General features: G+C 38.9%; 1 protein-coding gene across 1 annotated transcript in view; it reads left to right on the top strand.

The window, feature by feature from the left end:
* The window catches only part of Antxr2 (ANTXR cell adhesion molecule 2), a 177,292-nt gene that overhangs the window by 19,751 nt on the left and 144,362 nt on the right, over positions 1–13,179 (top strand). Inside the window, exons 4-7 of the mRNA XM_026785367.1 lie at positions 680–761; positions 1,399–1,506; positions 2,040–2,108; positions 2,873–2,953. Of these exons, the coding sequence (XP_026641168.1) occupies positions 680–761; positions 1,399–1,506; positions 2,040–2,108; positions 2,873–2,953 (340 nt within the window). The remainder of the gene's footprint in view (positions 1–679; positions 762–1,398; positions 1,507–2,039; positions 2,109–2,872; positions 2,954–13,179) is intronic.

Raw genomic sequence — 13,179 nt, 5'->3', positions numbered from 1 at the left:
CCATCCATCCATCCATCCATCCATCCATCCATCCATCCATCCATCCATCCATTCTCCCATCCATCCTTTCTCCCATCCATCCTTTCTGCCATCCATCCATCCATCCATCCATCCATCCATCCACCAAATTTTTAGTAAGTCTCAACTATATCCTAGAGAATATACTGGAATACGAAGGGTGACTAGGTCCTCCAAGAATGAAGTCCGGGGACTTAAGACTTGGTGAGACTGAAGCATGAAATGCTGCTTTCTGTGTGCAAGGGTTAATACTAGTGTTTAGGGTCTGTAAGAATCTGTAAGGCAAGAAGGCAATGCTCCCTTTCAGGGAGGTGGGCTGAGAGCATCCAGAAGCTTTGCCGAAAAGATGGAATATTTCTTCTTGCATTTGTTTGTATGAGAGGAGCACACTGAACTCCTTAGCCCTTGATGAAGCAAGTGTGATCAAAGGTATCTGTGCATAGCTCATAATGTATATGATTTGCTCTGACAATATTTGACATATTTGGTGTCTACCCTTGTGTGTTTAAAATTCAGCACAGGCCCCTTAATATAACTGAAAGTATGAGAAGCAGTCTGCCCTTGAAGCCCACATCCGTTCCTTTTTTCTTACTAGTGGGGACTTCAGTTATTCAGAAAGTCTTCATTATGGTCTTGCTCAATTTCCTTTTTCCTTTTTCAGATACAAGATTAGGAAAGGACTGGAGGATTTAAAAGCTGTTAAGCCAGTTGGAGAGACATATATCCATGAAGGACTGAAGCTTGTAAGTTATTTTATATTTGTAACTATGGGAGAGGGTGGCTTTTTATTATATAATTAAAATTCCTTTACATATTTATGTCTACTTTTCCGATGGTTTAGTCAGCCTAGACATGAGACCGGTAAAAAAAAAAAAACACCACTTATTGTGAGTGTTGATAAGTAAAGTTTGTATGTATTTTGTCTTCTTTACAGATTTTCTGCCTTCCTCTGGGGTTATATTTAGATTAATCAGTCATAAGAATAAAAATCTGTATTACAGAAACCCAGTAATATATATTTTTATCTATATCTATATACCTGTTACATACATATTTACATATTTCAAATAAAAATGCTAACATAAATATCTGACTTACTCAACTACTACATATAAATGTATATGTATTATTTTGTCATCCTTAATATCTTTATTTTGTCAGACATACAAATTCAGCTCTATAGAGTTAGAATTATGCTGGGTGGTGGTGGTGCATGCCTTTAATCTCCCCACTTAGAAGGCAGAGGAGGCAGATACTTTAAGGCCAGCCTGGTCTACAGAGGGAGTTCCAGGACAGCCAGAGAAACCCTATCTTAAAAGAAAAAAAATTAAAAAAAGTTAAAATTAAATGGTTAGTTGTATAATTACTTTTTATTTTCAGGCAAATGAACAAATTCAAAATGCAGGAGGCTTGAAAACCTCCAGTATCATAATTGCCTTGACAGACGGCAAGCTGGATGGCTTGGTACCATCGTATGCAGAGAACGAGGTGAGTGCTGAGCAGTAGCAGCTGTCTACACCCACTGTTGCACTTAGCTGTCTGTGCACTTATAGCGTAGATGGATTTTTTTTGTTCCGCCCAGTCCCACAGCTGTTCAGTCCCCAAGAAATACACAGAGGCTTATATTAATTATAAACTATTTGGCCTATTAGCTTAGGCTTATTATTAACTAGCTCTTACAACTTAAATTAACCCACAATTCTTATCTATGTCTAGCCATGTGGCTTGGTATCTTTTCTCAGTAAGTCATTCTCATCTTGCTTTCTCTGCTTCTGGATGATGACTGGGTCTCTGCCTTTTCTCTTCTCAGAATTCTTTTAGTCTGGTCACCCTGCCTACACTTTTTTTTCTGGCTACTGGTCAATCAGCTTTTTATTAAACTCATATAAGTGACAAATCTTTGCAGTGTACAAGAGCATTATTCCATAACATATAACTTATTTGAATATCCATTGTACTCTTCATTCCTCCCTCTGTCTCTCCTTTCCTCCTTCCTTCTCCTTATTTTTGTTTCTTCACAGGCAAAGAAATCCAGGTCACTTGGCGCTAGTGTTTATTGTGTTGGGGTCCTTGATTTTGAGCAAGCTCAGGTGAGTTACCCCAGATCTGTAAACTGTAACTCACTAACTTGCTTTAAAGATAGCTAAAAGAACTTTTCTGTGTGACATGCAAAGATTTTGCATAAAATGATATATGTTTCAGCTCTCCTAAAATGTCAGAATGTTTATAGGTTTTGTTATGGAGAATAAAACTCAAAAAAAATTTCTTGAATATTTATTTGGTATGGGTCTTAAAAGAAGATAAATGTTTAGATTAATGCTATGTAAATGTCCCTTTATCTTAATTGGCAAGACTATGATGATTGCTGTAGATAGGATTCTTGTTTGCAGGAATTTGAAGAGCCCACTTAGAAATCTTTAAGATTATTTTTCATATAAATCTATCTTTTATTTAAATTTATATCACTTTACATTTAAATTTTTGTGTAATGACTAAAATTCCAGAATCTCTTGCCATTAACAGCAATTAGATCACCTCTATGTTGCTTTGACTACGTAGCCATTAACCTTAGTTCATTTCATGGTTGTATCTTTGGAGGGAAATTGGTTTCTTTACCATCAGTTTCTGGCCTTGAATTTTAATTGTATTTTATAGTTACATATTACCGTCTTGTGTGTATGTTTGTGTGTATATATATACACATTGACCATTAAAACAATTATAAAATATCACAGAGTGAATGATTCATAACCAGTAATTTTTCAGGAGAATTTGACCCAAGTGGTTTTCCAAGGGAATTTGTAAAGACTTGTGTGTCTCAACTATCTCTTAAGATTTCATTTTCCTTCTAAAGCTGGAAAGAATTGCTGACTCCAAGGACCAAGTTTTCCCTGTTAAAGGTGGATTTCAAGCTCTTAAAGGGATCATCAATTCTGTGAGTACACCTCTGAGGTCTAAAAGGCCGATAACATTACATGCAGTGTTTAGAGAAAGGAGAGTGAACTTCGTTTGTTGCTGCCAACATGATGTAATTCTAAAGATCCAGACTTCTCTGTCCATGAAATTTAACACTGTCTTTCGTTTGTGGTTCCTGATCCTGGGAAGGCGATTTCTAGTTTAAGATTTTCTCAAACTCTGTCCAGCATCTCTATCCTGTCAGCATGGGAGTTAACCATCTTAGACCTTGAGAGTTTTTCCAGGCTTTATAGAAGAAATGTCAAATAAAAAATTTGATTGGAATGCATGATGACTGCCTCCTCCAAGCCTGCTTGTGGATTAGTCAGGCAGCTTGATCCAGCGGCTGAAGATTTGATGGCAGTTGTTCTTCCCATTTCAATGATTAATAGTGTCCCTGGAGCACATAATATTTCTGTTTGGGATTCAACAGCGTCTTCCCTGGTGACTGTTATACTCTGGGCTCTCCTGAGCAGGGTCTGGCGGGGAAGGCGAGGAATAAAATTTGGAGTTGAATTCCTGGCTCTTGCTGGAGAGGTTTATGTTTCCTTTTACTGCCTTTTGCTAGAAGCACTAGGAACAGTTGCTATTAAGTATTTATGATATTTGGTAAACATCTCCCTAAACTGCAAGTGAATATATACTCTCTAAGCAAAATCTTTTCCTTTAATCTTTAGGCATTTAGGAAAGGGAAAAGTGTCTCACTGCCAGTAGTTGGTTCTGGCATTTTAAATTTCTTTTTAAAGATCATGCTCCTCGGAATGACAGGGTGAGATTTATTGGCTTTGTTTTTCCAAAAACTAATGGAGTTTTTAGAGAAGACACATAATTTGGTTCAGTCACATCTAGTGGACATCCCAAATGTAAATGCAGAATAGAACAGAGATTAAATCATTGCAGGATTTTAGCAAGATTATTAGTTGTGATATTTAGGGAAAAATTGCCATGTGAAAAATAGTTAAATTTTATGGCTAAGTTCAGGGTAAATAACAAAATGTTATAAAATTTAAGATCCTGGGGAAGGATGAGTAATTGACTTCCAATAAACAGGTCAGTGGTGGTGTGTATTTTTGATAGAGTTTTATTGTGCTTAGGGATGTGCATGAAAAGACCTCCTTGGGTTATTATGTTCTTTGATTTTCTTGTGGTTGTTCTATGTATATGAAGCTTAACTCAGAATCTTCTAGATGACAGCCTAGCATTCCCAAACTATGTTTGTGGATTAGAAATACAGTCATTTTCCCCCGCAGGCCAACTTTAGGATATGATTTAAGTATACACTGCAACCTGTCTGCATTGAGGCTCTTGGTGGATATTATCGTGAATAAATAACATCGAAAGAATCAACAGGGAATTAGAAGGAGTCACATATTTTAGGCGCACATTTTGCAAAGCCACTTACATTTCATCTGAAGGGTGCAAATGGGAGCTGCATCACAGCACAGCTCAGCTCCAGTTGTTTTGTTGCCCCCAGCAAGAGGCCTCTTGGGAAACCTTGCCCAGTCTACAGGTAGAAGCTCGAGACCTACAGCAGTCTGGACTGAGCCATGCTGAAGTGTTTATCTCTGTGATAACAGGTTGGGGCTCGTGCATTTCTTTGTAGAGATAAGACACAACTCAACCAAGTCATTCCTTTTTTAGGAGAGGAGTTTCATTTGTTTTCTGCTCAACTTGAATAACATTTTATACTTACATACCATAGCCTTGTTGGAAACATTTATTTTTTATTTAAAATAAATATAGCTCATCTTTCAGAAGGAGAACAAATAGGAGATATTATCCTATTCATTATGCTTTGCCAAACCAATGACTGGAATTGTTCTCTGTAGTGTAATTCAGTAAAATAAAGCAGACAGAATCAATAAGAACATTTAAGTCTTTCAGATAAGTGAGAGGAGGGGAGTTGTTGTCACCTCAGTGGATTCAAAAGGAACTAAGATCACAGTCGGGGTTAAAGGCTAATATGGACAGGATGTAAATCAACATGAAGATGGGCTTGGTTTGGACAAGTGAAGCTATTGATGGTTTTTCATGGTGGGATTTGAACGGGGCTCTGACCGTTGGAGTAGGTGGAATTATCAGCAAAGCACTGTAGACTAGAATGGCCTGAGCTCAGTGATTTAAAGAATAAATGTTGGCAGGTAGCACTGACTAAAGTTATGTATATTTACACACACTTGGATGGGTTTCATTTCCTTAAAAAGTGGAAGGTTAACTTAGAGCCTGACATTTGTATGATGGTCATAAAGATTTAGGAAGAAGAACAACACATAGCAATGGGTAGGGAGATTTATAGAATGGAGTCATGATTTCTTAGGATAGTAAAGGGGTGGAGACAGTCTGAGGTTGGCAGTAGGAGGACCAGGTATGACTTCCAACCTGCTGCTATGGAGCCATGTGACTTGGACCATATCCTGTAGTGTAATTCCACTGAGCTTTAAATTTCACCAATGAAACGGAAGTGATGAATTGTATTTCATTAGATGGCTCAGAGTGTTCCAGGGCAGAGGTGTTGGACTTGGAAACACTTGGTGGGAAGCTAGGAGCAGAGTTCAATAACCATATAAGATGCAGCAATTGATCCATCTCTGAGGGAAGCCACAGGGAAAGATATTAAGCAATGTGTGTGCCAAAGTCTTAGGGATAACAGGACATAACTGTATGGGGATTAGATTCACATAATTGGATGGGGATTGAATCCAGTAATTGGGTCATAACAAGGATTTCTAGATGATATGACCATCAATGTCAAGTGTTTGACCAGATACTGCTTACAAATCCTCAGGTCATAGGATACGAACTCAGTCCCAAACTGGGTAATAAAATCTGAATTTCCTTCGTTAAAAGTTATGTAAAATTTTAGTACCCCACGTTTACAAAAGGCCACAGTTTCTTTTGAAAGAGTCCTCATTTCTGCTGCTACTTAGAGCCAGGTATGAAAAGAAAATATTATACTCAAAGAATCATAGCTTCCTGAGTCAGGATATTTTTTACTTGTTCAGAATAAAACTCAGTCAAGGACCTCACCAGGGAAGCACCTAACTGACAGGTCCTTTTCCCTGCCCAGAACGAAGTCAAGAATACGGTGAGCATGAACTTTCATCTGTATAATTCTCACTTCGTGTTGCGCAAGCTCCTAGACATAGGGTGGTACTGGCGCTGTTGCCTTGTTTTCTGTGATAGACTGGTAACACAATGGTGAATTGGATAGTGTAAAAGTTGCCAAAACCTGAGAGATCACTGGATCACAGGACTAAAGGAGCAGAAAAGGGAGCTAAATATTTGGCATTTGGTCCCTAGGATGGATAACAAGATGAAGGCAGAGTGAGAACTTCTATACAGAGCAGGCAGAAGTGTAGTGGGTGACAAGGAAGAGCTCAGCAGAGAGATGGGAATCCAGTTGACTTTGAGAGAAGAAAACTCAGGGGGGATGTCCCATAGAAAATCGGAGGACAAGTTAAAGGTTAAGGTTGGAAAGTTTTTAAATTTGTGTCATTACACTTCCTTTTGTTATTTCTCCCAACACATTGACTACAAGCACAAATATAAATTTCTATTTTTTTCTAAACTTCACATGATTTAAAAAAAAAAAACTGGAGTCATTAAAATTATTTTTGGTTTCCTGAGGAAATGATTACAAGATTTATATCTGAAAATGAGATTGTATTTGCACTACTGAAATCAGACAGACTTGTGAGTACCCCGTGGCTCAGGGTCAGTGATTCATTGCGCAATTGCTGTGGAAGAAAAGGGAAAAAGAAAACAAAGCCACAGACTGGTGAGCAGTCTCGAAAGAGCACAGCTAGAGATGCTCTGTGGAAACTCCCTGGCTTTTATTTTTCAAAATAGGACCATGGATGCTTCATTACTTGGAATTATTTGCACAAGTTTTGTTTTTAATAAGAGTGTCTTGGATTAAGCAGAACGAGACGAATCCATCATGAAACCGGCTTCATAGTTTAACTGTGATCCAAAACTATAGAGCACTACATTCAGCGTGGCTGTGGTTAGTGAGAAGTTTGTTTGGAAAAAGATCTACCATAAAGCACAGGTACATAAATAAGAAGGGAATGATCCCAGACAGTGTGTGTTCAAGTGACATTACATAAATGCTTTCTAGGAGGACCATACAACATAGGTTTAAAAGGTCACTTCATTCATAGTGTCGGGGATATAAACATTGCATCTGGAGCTAAATTGTACTTAGGTATGGTTATTGTTGTTTTGTTTGAAAAAAAATCTGAGTGGATTTAAAACTATGTTATAATAGAAACCAGAGATACTGGAAACACATTTCTCTCTTGGCAAAGGGAGTAGCTGGGGCCTAATAAATGCCCACCACAATGATTGTTATGAGCGTCTCAGGTGGGGAAACCTGTATTTATAAACTCATCATTGATGGATAGCTGAAAGCTTGAACAACTGTAAAGATTTTGTCTTGAGAAAAGAAACCAAACTAACAAGGTTTATTCAAACCTGGCATCAGTATTTAGGGTGCTGTTTAAACATTACAATGTGGTCACCTAGGATTAGAGCACAGGCTCACCCTCTCTTTTATTCTTATCTAATGTCACAAAAGTTCCTTAGGTTTTATTATGCTCCAGCTGTTAAGCTAAGTACAAGAGAATCTTGTCATTATGATATCATACCTGTCAATGAAATAGGAGAAACCACTTGAGGACAAAGAGCTATGCATACGGCTGTGTTGGAATTAACAGACAATTTGAAATGGGGGGTTGATTCTTCTTTCCTTCAGAAATGCTCAATTAATAACGCAAGACAAATAAAATACATACACAAGGGAGAAACGCTAAGCAATCTACACCGTACTGCTAGCATGCTTTTCTTTCCTTCTCCAGTCTCTGCCAATGCATGCCTATTCCCTTTCCTGGCTCTAAGAATTTCCTCTAAGGAATCTAGGTGCAGCATAACCCTCAAATCACTCCTGTCATCGTAGAACTTAGAGCCTACAGAGAAACTAACTCCTCTTGAATCTAGATAGTTATACAGTATTTGAACTTTAAAAGTTAACTTTGAGACTAGTAACTCTGATTTTCCCATGTTATTCATGCTGTACTCCCTCAGGACTCCTCAAGTCACACATGATAAGAATTCATTTACTACTAGTTTAAGAGTGAAAAAATGTTAATTTGCATAATCCAGAGAAGGAAATTTCCTGAGGGGTAGCTGGATCCAGATTGGTGAATATTGTCTATGGCTTTTTTTTTGTTGTTGTTGTTCTCTCTTGCATAGAGGAGCGGTAGAGTGTAGGGCTTGCAGAAGGTTGATTGTCTTTGGCCAGCAAGCCTATTGGAAAGTAACCACCACTGACAGCAGTCAGATTGTAGGATCAGAGCTCAGTGTCTCGTCAAATGAGACATGATGTCATGTCAGCATCATTAAGACCTCGTGGGGTAATATTCACCTTTCTCCTTATGACCTTAGGCACAAGTCAATAGGGAACTATCGTGATCCCTAGTAACCTCACTAGGGCTATTTGGAATAAGAGACACTTTCTGCAATAGAGAGGAGGCTTTATACATAAAAAAGGAGACAACAAGATGTTTGGGGCAGGGGCAAATCAGCAAATAGTACAGCCTACTGTAATATTTGACCACGATTAAACTGTTCACACATTTATTCTAAATTCTTTTTACCTGCAGATGAACATGAAGAAATTACTTTAAACTGATCATTTTATTAACCAAACTTATGCTGTGACATTTAAGACACACATTCAACATTTTCTTTTTTTTTTCCGTTTATTTATTAAAGATTTCTGTCTCTTCCCCGCCACTGCCTCCCATTTCCTTCCCCCTCCCCCAATTAAGTCCTCCTCCCTCGTCAGCCCAAAGAGCAATCAGGGTTCCCTGCCCTGTGGAAAGTCCAAGGACCACCCACCTCTATCCAGGTCTAGTAAGGTGAGCATCCAAACCGCCTAGGCTCCCACAAAGCCAGTACATGCAGTAGGATCAAAAACCCATTGCCATTGTTCTTGAGTTCTCAGTAGTCCTCATTGTCTGCTATGTTCAGCGAGTCTGGTTTCATCCCAGGCTTTTTCAGACCCAGGCCAGCTGGCCTTGGTGAGTTCCCAGTAGAACATCCCCATTGTCTCAGTGTGTGGGTGCACCCCTCGCAGTCCTGAGTTCCATGCTCGTGCTCTCTCTCCTTCTGCTCCTGATTTGGACCTTGAGATTTCTGTCTGGTGCTCCAATGTGGGTCTCTGTCTCCTTTCATCGCCTGATGAAGGTTAATATTCAGGAGGATGGCTATATGTTTTTCTTTGGGTTCTCCTTATTTAGCTTCTCTAGGATCACTAATTATAGGCTCAGTGTCCTTTGTTTGGAATTATAGCTGAAAGAAATCAAGTCCACTTTGAATTATTACAGTTTTATGACATTGTGTGCAACTCTAAACCCATGGCATTAGGTAATCAAAAGAAAAAGCAAATGCCAACGTTCTATTTGTTAACACTAACCTGTAAGGGCTACCTAGGTTTTGTTGTATTTTGTGGTGTGTGTGTGCTTGTTCATGTGTGCATATATATGCATGTGTGTGTGTGTGTGTGTGTGTGTGTGTGTGTGTGTGCTACCATGCCTTTGGGGATCTGAAGACAACATGAGTCTTGATGCTCACCACCTTTGTGTTTGACAAAGTGTCTCTCATTGGCCTAGAACTTGATGTAAACTAGGATTCATAGTTGGGGGCTGTAGATGTCCACCCAATCCTGTCTCCTACCTCACCATCCTCACCATCTTCAGCCGCCTTAGCACTTGGCTTTTTATATGGGCTCTGGGGTCAACTCAGACTCTAAAGCTTGCACTGCTCTCCTCTGAGGCCCACAGGACCATCAGTGCTTGAGAGAAGATTGAATTGAGTAGAAAGTCAGGAAGAAGGCAGAGAAAATGGCAAAAATTGATGATCAATGTACTATAGAGTATAAACTATGGTGCCAAAGTGTGAGTTTTCTCGGTTATATCTTATTTTTCCTTAAATCCTGATTCTTTTTTTTCCATGTGTGTTTATGTATGTATTTGTCCTTATGCATGTATATTTGTGTGCATGTGTATGTATATATGTGTTTGTGTATGTGTGTACATGTGTATACGTGTTTGTGTGCATGTGTGTGTCTCTGTGTGTGTACGTGTGCCCTCTCAAGCATTGTAGCAAATGCTCTACCATTGCTGTGCATTCATAGCTCCATGCTGACTTAAAAGATGTTCTTAACTCAGTTCAACACTTTCGTGTTTCCTGCGCACTCAGTTCAGCACTTTCCTGTGTTCTGGTTATGAGGATGGATGTGTCCGCCAGACTTGTCAAACTTCCTTGTTTCTAAGGCTTATCTACTTGAGAAATAGAACTAATCATATTTCTATCAGTATCTGGCAGAAAAAAACACTTTATTTACCAATCCTTATTTGTGTAAAATCAGACAGAACAAATATAGATAACACTCTCTGTGAATAAAACATGACAATGAGCAATTCTGGGTAGTAAGAAATAATTTATACACCACTGTGAAAAATGGACGAGAAATCAGGTGAAAGTCATTGATTCACCAAGGTCAAATTTGGTGATGATTCTGACTGAGTTTGTATGTTTCCCCACAGAAAGGAAAATGAAGGGAAAGAAAATTCTGTTTCTAAGTACCACCCTGTTCTGTTTCCTGTGCCTTGGGGAAATGGGAGAGCAAAATAAGCACTTTGGTTTAAAACTGCAGCTATGAGGTGTGGAGGAACTTCACGTCACGTGACCTTTGGTATTTGGGCTATGTGTACTAACAGTATCACTGTAGCTGCTACTAGGACCTGGGTAAGTGTCCCAGGGCACCTACTGAAGTATCCATGTTTTCTTATGTCCCAGTGCAAATGAGGGAACATGATCAGAAATAGAAGTAGAGACTGCTTATCAAGAGAGAAACTGCATGGTAGAGAACAGGCGTGAATCAGTGAGAGTAGGGAAAAGCCCCAAAGTGTCGGGTCTGCGTCTGCAGGGGTATGACAGTTTATAGGATGTTTACATAACACAACTCTCATAGAATCAAAACTCTGTGTGTGCTTCGTTCTCGGTTGCGATCTGGCAGAGACAGTGATTCTAGCCTACCATTGCTCAGGTAAAGAGTTAGGAATTTGTCATTCAAGCTTTTGTTACTGGGTGACATCCATGTTGGGAAACATTTTAGAATGTTGTATGCGCTTGTGAGAAATCGGTATTCTAAAGGGCCAAACATCTCTATATAGTTGGTTATTTTTGTTGTTTGCTCTTTGGGGGCTGCTTACCCAGCTCTCAAGTAAACACACAGAGACTTTCTTTCTTATGAAGGCCCAGCCTTAGCTTTCTTTTTAAATTATTCCATTTACCTTTTGCCTCTGGGCTTTTGCCTTTCTCTATTCTATGTACCTTCCGTAACTTCTGACTCCTTAGTTGGCTGTGTGACAGGATGGCTGACCCCTGGTTTCCTTTCCCCCCTTTCTTATTTATTCTCTCTGCCCGGGAGCCCCACCTATTTCTCTCTTCTGCTTAGTTATTGGTCCTTCAGTTCTTTATTAGACCAATCAGTTGCTTTAGATCGGCAAAGCAATAGCTTTACAGCTGTTAAATAAATGTAGCGTAAAAGAATGCAACACATCTTTGTATCATTTAACACATATTCCACAGCGTAAGGGAATGTAACACATGCTAAGCTAACATTCCACAGCATCTCTAAATCTCTCAAAGCACGACATTGTAAATAACATTGCTTTTAATTGAAATGTCACCTCTTAGCGAACATATATTTGATAGGGACACTTGGCAACCATAGAGAAAGCCTTAAGCACATATCCAGATCCTAAAGGTCACAAGGGAAAAAGGAAAGGACATGAGTGGCGCTCCAGGTGTGGGGCTCTGGCTTTTTGTACATTACTGAGACTTTAAAGCTGGACATTTTATATTCAAATCATAATACTCTTAACTATGTCTTGTACGGTTATCATAAGCTTTGAAGACACCGTAGGTTGTAGATAATATTTTGACTTCATTGCTCCATTTAATTTATTCAAGTTTAATTTTTTATTGTGGGTGTATCCCAAGCATAACTTTTCACTAAACAGCCCTATGTTGTTCTTGATTCCAGAAAAACCCATTTTCTTTATCATACACAGTTTTCAGTTCATGATACTACTTTTATTTTCTTTATGTGTGTCCTACTGGATACCACAACTCACCTCTAATATGTAGACTCTTTCAGGAGGTTATATGATCTCAATCAAAACTTACAAAAGCCCAGATAGACTAGCCATGCTTTAAATATATCATGAAATCTATTTTTACTGACAAGCGATGGTTCCTTGACCACAGTGTCATTGTGCCTGGTTACTGATCAGCAGCTCTAAAGACTTGAGTGTCAAATGAAGACGACATAATGCACTCATTGTAGACAGGAATTCCTGGAATAGCTGGGCCTGACTTAGACCTGGCTCCCATTCTCCAGTTCTGTGCCAGGGCTGCTCACAGAGGACTTGCCTGCCCTTTGTTAGCTAGTGAAGAACCTGGTCTATAGTGAATGTGTGCAACCTGATGCTACATGAGACAGAGGGGATTTAGTCTAAATTAATGTGGAACATGCTTGTAGTACCCAGGGAGAAACACCATTCTGATACCACATTCAAGTTGGGCTGCAGAGAATGGACAACAGTGACATCTACTTTCATCTCAAGCCAAACATCTGTGCCCTCAAGGAGGCCAGCAGGCAGCTGCCACAGCTGCCTCTCCACACTACAACCAGGCTTGCTGCTAACCCAGAGCTAACCCAGAGCAGAGACTCGACATCCTTATCTGAGTCTTCCCTTTGCCCTCATCACAGAGAGAAATTCCATAAAATCAGTGTTTGCAATAACACTTTAACATGTTCAGACTTCTCAACTGTACTTGCAATATGTTTAAATTTTTTATAAAACTAGTTAGAAGCAACAGAAATTCAGCAATTTGCTATTTGTAAGGGACACTGTAATTAGTCCAACAGCAATTTCTTATCTATCTATCTATCTATCTATCTATCTATCTATCTATCTATCTATCTACTATGTATGTATGTATGTATGTATCTATCTATCTATCTATCTATCATGTATGTATGTATCTATCTATCATGTATGTATGTATGTATGTATCTATCTATCTATCTATCTATCTATCTATCTATCTATCTATCATCTATGTATGTAT

This window comes from Microtus ochrogaster, linkage group LG1 (assembly GCF_000317375.1).
Source record: "Microtus ochrogaster isolate Prairie Vole_2 linkage group LG1, MicOch1.0, whole genome shotgun sequence".
NCBI classification, from domain to species: Eukaryota; Metazoa; Chordata; class Mammalia; order Rodentia; family Cricetidae; genus Microtus; species Microtus ochrogaster.
Note: the sequence above shows the minus strand (reverse complement) of the source record. Positions and strands in the feature narration are given on the sequence as shown.